The 7471-nt window shown below is 41.0% G+C and overlaps 1 protein-coding gene across 1 annotated transcript in view; it reads left to right on the forward strand.

Moving 5' to 3' along the window:
- Window positions 1-7471, forward strand: part of RYR3 (ryanodine receptor 3) — a 358818-nt gene that overhangs the window by 225144 nt on the left and 126203 nt on the right. Inside the window, exons 45-46 of the mRNA XM_004687571.2 lie at window positions 583-691; window positions 3890-4010. Coding sequence (XP_004687628.1) covers window positions 583-691; window positions 3890-4010 — 230 coding nt within the window. The remainder of the gene's footprint in view (window positions 1-582; window positions 692-3889; window positions 4011-7471) is intronic.

Here is a 7471-nt window from a genome sequence, read left to right on the forward strand (position 1 = left end):
AGGACCAGTTCCCTTTTTATCACAGTCCCTAGATTAGTGCCCAGAGTCTAGATAACTCATCCAAAGCAGCATTTGACCTTTGGAAGTCATTTGTTTTGCTAGATAACCTGATAGAACTAGAAAGAACCCATAACATTAGCTTTTCAGGTTGCCTATGGAACATAAGAAGAAACTGAGGCCAGGATCCTAGAGCTTATTAACAACAGAGGCAGGACACAGACTCAGCCCTCCTAATTCCTTCCAGTGTGCCTTCCAGGAAATCAGGGAAGGAAAAGGGGATGAATGCTGGCAGGAGCTTTGAGGATTGTGGTGCCTTTCGATGAGTATGCAGGGCTATCTCATCACCTTGCATCAGTACTTATAGCTCAAAGTTTGGGGTGCCCTAAGAGCAGCATGGACAAATATTTGGGTCCTCTGAACTTAGGGAATAAAACCACCTCATTGACTTCTGGCTGGAAGGTGTCTAAGAAAGAGGTATGTGATCCCCAGGACAAGCAGGGTAAGTGTCCCATAACAAGCTGTCAGAGTCTGATACCATGAACATAGCTTACTCACACAGCCCTGTGTTGCTTCTCTCTGCAGCACGGACTATGATGAAGATGAAGAGGAGATTGTGCACATGGGCAATGCAATTATGTCATTTTATTCTGCTCTTATAGATCTCCTGGGCCGCTGTGCTCCTGAAATGCATGTGAGTACCAGGGTTTTCAGAAATCACCTGTGAGGAGCTGGTGCCAAGGGCACTCTGGAGGTCTTGAATGGAATTCCTTCTGTTACCTTCTCAAGCTCCATGCCTTCTTCTAGTTCCTTTTAGCTCACATTAAAAGTAGTTTCCATCTGATACTCAGTTCTGTAGTGTTCTAAGAAAGCTGCGCAAGTCCTTGTATGGGATTTCTGTGTGGCACAAGAGAATCTTCTTCTATTTCAAAAGCTTCCCAAATTATGTTCCATCTGCCTCAACTTGGTCAAAATGGGACTGTTACAGGGCAGGGAGAGGGGGCATCCCTGAACCCCCAAACCTGCCTGCTCTAAATAGGTTCTGTCATCCACGGTATCAAGACAAAACATATAAGACTTTAATGAAAATGAACTTTAATACAGTGATTATACCACACAGAAGACAAAGAGTATAATTTCTAAATCAAACACCCAAAGTTACCCATCCCCTCGTGGGCAAAAGTCAACCCAAAAGGGATTGGCCCAAAGCAAGGCCTGAAAACCTGCCATAAGCCTAAAGCACCTGGTTGGCCAGGACCCGTAGAAAAGAATCAGAAATGGCCAGACAAATCTGGGAGGAAAAGAGCAAAATCAAAATCACTATAAAGACTGCCATAGTCAGCCTCCCAAAAGTCCAGCACCAGAAGCGAGCAAAATTTCTTCACATGTTTCTCTGTTCCATGGGGCTTCCTCAAGTCTCCTTCTTGCTCTCCATGCTACTTCCTCCTTCTTCTGATTCCTTCTCTTCTCTCCTTTTCTTTGCCCAGGAGGGTGGAGCAGGGAACCTGGAACTTTCCCTTTTCTTAGGGACCACCTCAATTCCTTTTTGAGACCAGGAAGTTACCACACATGGGAATCCTTTTGGTGACACTGGTCACCAAAGAAGGCATGGCACCAGGAAGGGAATCTCTTCCCAGAGCTCACATTTGGTTTCCCTGAGGTGAACTTCACAGACACCCCTAAAAAGATGGTTGTACTTTCATAGATGTCTTCACAAGCTGGCAGTTTAGACCTACAAGGCTGTATTCCAACTCTTCTCTTTTTTACCACTCAGAGCTGGAAAAAATCGGCTTTATCTTACATGGAATCACATCATAATTGCTATTTATATGAAAATGGAGAAAAACATTGCCTTTTAACTTTAAAATAATGGTAATTCTATGAAAGAAGGTTTGATTGGTTCTTTCAGGATTCTGGTGCCTGCCTGCCTGCCTCTCTCCACTGGGTTTGTTGCTTTTGGATTACATTAGAAACAAAATTTACCCTTAGTACAGCTCCACATACCCTAATATCTTCTGATCTATTTCATACTTTTTAATGTTGAACCCACTAACTCAATGCTACAACACAAGGATTGGTCGTGACCCATATGGACTCTGAAAAGCAGAGCCCTAAAGCAGTCATGCTTATCTTCCTACCAGTCTGTCAGAGTCCTGTCTAATACACATTCTAGCCTATTTGCAAATCCATCATCAAGTGTTTAAGGGAACTATTTCAATGTGGAAGAATCTAAGTTAAAAATACTGTGGATAGAAAAAAAAATCCAAATCTTGATAAGAGAGTCTGATCAGAATTCTTAACTCGGGATTCCACTTCCTACTGTGATGAAGCAGCCTCCTGGCCCATCTTTCCCTCTCTGTGCCTTTGAACACATAAAGGAGCTTAAAAGGAAGTCAGGGAAATACTGTGGCGTTACACAGTGCTGGGGGCAGCATATCACCTGTCCGCACTTCAGAAAGCAAATTACACAGTTTGCTTATTGTCAGAACGGCAGCCTGGGAGAGCTAAGCCATCAGAGCCCCATCTGGGAAGAAGCTTCCTCCTGGCTTACACCCCTTTTTGTCTGATATCTTAAACCCACACACTCATGCGTGCACACACACACACACACACACACACACACTTCTACCTGCAAATGGTGAGGAAGGGGTGCCATCTCTGACAGCCTCCCCTCCACCCACAGGCAGTAACAGTCAGTGGGTACATAAGCATTGTTTCCCTGGAACTCTTGAGAATCATACCCCAGGCTCCCATCTGGCTGATCTGAAGTAGATTTGATCCTGAGCTCAGGACTGCTCAGTTCTGGACTAAGGGCCTGTGCCTAGACATAGACCTGCTGTCAATATGTGCAGGAGAGTATACACTGCACTCACTGGCTAACTCAGTGAGACTGTGTGGACCAGGTTTTCCGTCTCAGAGAACTCCACAGAAACCCGTTAGTGCTCTCTGATACTTTCTTCAGCCTCTTCCCTGCCCCCAGTTCTTGCATTAATCTGACATTGAGGAAACTGGAATTCTTAAGTCATTTTTACATGTAGCAGAATTCCAGCAGGTGGAATCATGATCACATTGCCAATGTGTCCTGTGGCCACTGAGAACTCCCAGGAATGCAGTCACACTGAGACTCACCACCAGGCTATACACTGACCAGTGAGACTCACTACTAAATTTGGTGACCATGGTCATCACAGCAAACGCTCTCAGGTGGAGCTCTTTGACACACAGTTCATAGCTCAGTAGTATCTCTTCTTGAAGATCAAGAAAAAGCCCTCTCTTTCCCATGGCCATAAGTTTCTATGGCAATTAGGCAGTCAAAATGTACCCCACACCTTAAAGGAAATCATTTGACTCCCAGAGGTTTGGAGGTGTGCCAGCTCAGGGAGCCCCAGCATTGGGAATCGCCAGGGATGGGGGAACGGTTACTTAAAGACCACTCAGGTTGGGGCAGTGACAAGCTTGGCAGGGCTATACTGGGCAGTACTGTGAGCCCAATCTTAAGGCCATCTCATATTGACAACTCAAATACAAAGGTGGGGCAAGGACATAGGGAACATGCATGAAGTGGGGGGATTGTGTGGGGATGTAAACTAGAGTGGGATGACCAGGGGTTACTGCAGGGGGCTCCATTGTTCCTGCTAGTCAAAGCTCATTATATTATCTGCCTGCTGTTTTCAGCAGATACTGGTTTCCCGGTATGTTCCTCCACACCAAGGCTTCTGTCCTTAGTGAGATGACTCACTGTACCCCTGCCTGACTGTATGCCTAGCTGATCAGCAAGAATGCTGGGTACAAAGACAATAGCCCCAAGAACTAGGAGGGCTGGGGATCCCACAGAGGTGGGGTGGAGCAGAGGCATGAGAACCTTGTCTTATTCTCCAACCCTGCATTGCAGCTCATCCAGACAGGCAAAGGGGAAGCCCTCCGGATCAGGTCAATCCTCCGCTCCCTGGTCCCCACAGAGGACTTGGTGGGGATCATCAGCATCCCCCTGAAACTGCCATCCCTGAACAAAGGTAAGGAAGCAGCTGAAGCCAGACCTGCCTGTCTCCTCAGGCCACTCACCAGTGTTACAGTTTTCATGTTACAAATCTTTCAGCTACTTCACTGGCTAGATTTTTTACTAAATATTGTTAAAAAAAAAAACTCTTATAATAGGCTTGTTTTCTTTAGAGTTCTTCAGATTGTTAGCATATAAAACACAACTAATTTTTCAACATTGATTTTATGTCCTGAAACTACTGGATTTACTTATTAGTTGTAACAACTTTTAATAAAGACTAAATTTTCAATGTACAAGATCATGTCTTCAGCGACAATTTTACGTTTCCCTTTCTGATGTAGATTTTTTGATTTGGCTTTTTTCTCTTTTCCTGGCTTAATTGCTCTGACTATGATTTTAGAGGGAGAGCTTTCAAATTTACACTGTTGAGTCTTATGTTAGCTATCAGTTTGACAAAGATGTCCTTTATTATGTTGTTTTATTCCTTCTATGTCAGTCTTATTGAATGTTTTTATTACAGAGGAATATTGAATTTTGTCAATTTTTTTGCATTTATTGAATATGAATTTTGCCTTTCATTCTTTTAATGTGTTCTATCACATTTACTGATTTGTGTATACCAAATCACCTTTGTGTCCCAGGAGTGAATCCCACTTGATTGTGATGCATTATACTTTTGATGCTATGTTGAATTCAGTAGGTTGGTATTTTGTTAAGAATTTTTGCATCTGTATTCACTGGGGATATTGGCCTGTAGTTTTATTTTTAGCTGGTTTTTATATCAGAAGTATGGACTTCAGAAGATGAGTTGGGAAATGTTCCTTCTCTTCAATTCTGTGGGAGAGTTTGAGAAGAACTAGTATTAATTCTTCTTTAAATAATAGGTTAAACTCACCATGAAGTCATTTCATTCTAGACTTTTTTGTGTGTGTGAGAAGATGTTTGACTACCTATTCAATCTCTTTACTTGTGGTTTGTTCATATTTTCTATTTTTTCACAATTCATTCTCAGTAGTTGTAGTGTCTAGGAATTTATTCAAATCTTCTAATTTGTTCTATTTGCCAGTATATAAATGGTCATAGTAGCCTCCTATCTTTTGCATTCATGTCATTATTTGTACTGTTGCTCATTTACAATTTTACTTGAGTTCTCTTTTTTTCTTCATAAGTCTAGCTAATGTTCTGTCAGATTTCTTTAAAAAAATTAACTATATTTTGTTGATCACTTCTATTTTTTTATTCTCAATTTTAGTTATCTCTGCTTTCATCTTCACTTCATCTTCATTCTTACAGCATTAAAGTATTCTGGATCTGAGTAGGTACTTTAAGAGTGTGTTAGAAGCAGAGGCATTTGGTAGGGATGGAAGAGGGAGAAGGATTAGGACAGGAGTGGGAAGAGCACAAGAGACTGTGCTCTTGGTGATGATGCACGGGTGAACTGGTGGTGGGACTTTCACGAGGAAATCATACATTGTGCTAAAATGAAAGATGATGTAATAAATTTATATATATATTAGATTTATTTATTTATTCGTACAGAACTGGGGTACAGGCCAGAGATGCGGAGGGTGAGAGGATTCACCAGGGACAGAGTGGGGCACAGAACAGGCAGATGAATGAAGTACACTGATGAGGGGAGCAGCGGGCGGGCCAGGAGAGGTCTGCCAAGCCATGTGGATCTCCTCCAGGGCAGGCGGGGATCGAACTCATGCGGAAGTGGCTTAAGCTTCTTAGTGCAGTGCTTTAACCTGCTGCGCCACCAGGGAGGGCCCATAAATATAGTTTTTAAAGTGTGTTAGAAAGCTTCATATGCTTTCATGTTACTCTTTATAATCCTACTTTTTAAATTTATTTTTTATACCATAAACATAATTTTTTTACATCATTCTTTATTTTGCGCATTTTTCCGCTCAGTTGTAATCGCTATGGGCTTCCCACTACCAAATAATACATGTGCCATCACCACAGTACAGTGTACTCTTCCCAACCCAGTTCTGATCCCATTCCCCCTTCCACCCACATAAGATGGCTTTGGTTTATAGTTCATTGTTTTCATTTTACTCTATTACATTTGTTAAGTCTGTTCTTTTTTTTTAATTCCCGATCCATTATGCTCCTGATATAAGTGAAACCATCCAATATTTTTCTTTCTCTTTCTGGATTATTTCACTAAGCATGATCCCTTCCAGCTCCATCCATGTTGCTGCAAAAGGCAAAATATATCTTTTTGATTGCTGAGTAATGTTCCATTGTGTATATGTACCACATCTTCTTAATCCAGTCATCTATTTTTGGTCATTTAGTTTGATTCCACATTTTCCCTATTGTAAATAGAGCAGCAATAAACATGGGGGTGCAGGTATCCTTTTGAGTCAGTGTTTTTGTGTCCTTTGGGTATATATCTAGGAGTGGGATTGCTGGGTCATAAGGAAGCTCTATAGTTAGACTCTTAAGAAACCTCCAAATAGCTTTCCATAGTGGTTGTATCAGTTTGCATTCCCACCTACTCTTTATAATCTTTCATCTCATCTTGAAGATTGTTCTCAGCATTTCTTTTAAGACAGGTCTAGTGGTAGTGAATTCCCTCAGCTTTCATTTGTGTAGGAAAGTATCTTGTCTCCATTGCTAAAAGACAGCTTTTCTGGGTAAAGTATTATGGTTGGTAGCTGTTTTTCTCTCAGCACTTTGAATGTATCATCCATCTAGTTCCTTCAAGATTTCTGTTAAACATCAGCTGATAGCTTTGTTGGGCCACTCTTGTATGACAGCTTTTAAAATTCTCTAAAATTGTCAGTTTTAGTGTAATGTGTCCTGGAGAAAACTGTTTGGGGTTGAAATTTTGGAGTGAACTATTAGCTTCATTGGTTTGAATGTTCCAAGATTTGGGAAATTCTCAGGCATTACTTTTTTAAATATTTCCCCTACCCTTTTCTCCTCTCCTCTGGAATTCTGATATGTAGATTATTTCCTTTAATGGTGTTCTGTCAATCCTGTAGACTTTTATTCTTTGTTGTTGTTCCTCTTTATTAGGTAATTTCAGATGATCTTATCTTTGAGTTCACTAATTCTTTTCTTGGTCCAGTGTACTGTTAAAGCTATCACATACTTCCATTCAGTCATTATATACTTCAACTTCAAGGTTTTTTATCTGGGTGTGCTTACTATCTTTGTTTAACTTCTCATTTGTTCTTGTTTTCTAAGTTTTGTTATATCATTTATCTGTATTCTCTGGCAGCTATAGTAGCTATCTTTAGGGTAAAAAATATTCAAATTGCCAGGCAATCCACGTAGCTCCATTCTTCTTTGCTTAATTAGTAGTTTACTGTGTTCCTTTTTTAGTATCAGTTTACCCTTATTCTTTGTGATTCCTGTATAACTTTGTATAGGTATCTGCATGATTGAATAGTCACCTTCTCCCAACTTTATGGAATGACTTTGACAAGAAAGACTTTTACCTGCAGGTGAGGACACATT

Source organism: Condylura cristata, unplaced genomic scaffold (assembly GCF_000260355.1).
Source record: "Condylura cristata isolate star-nosed mole 26May11 unplaced genomic scaffold, ConCri1.0 scaffold00023, whole genome shotgun sequence".
Classification (NCBI taxonomy): domain Eukaryota; kingdom Metazoa; phylum Chordata; class Mammalia; order Eulipotyphla; family Talpidae; genus Condylura; species Condylura cristata.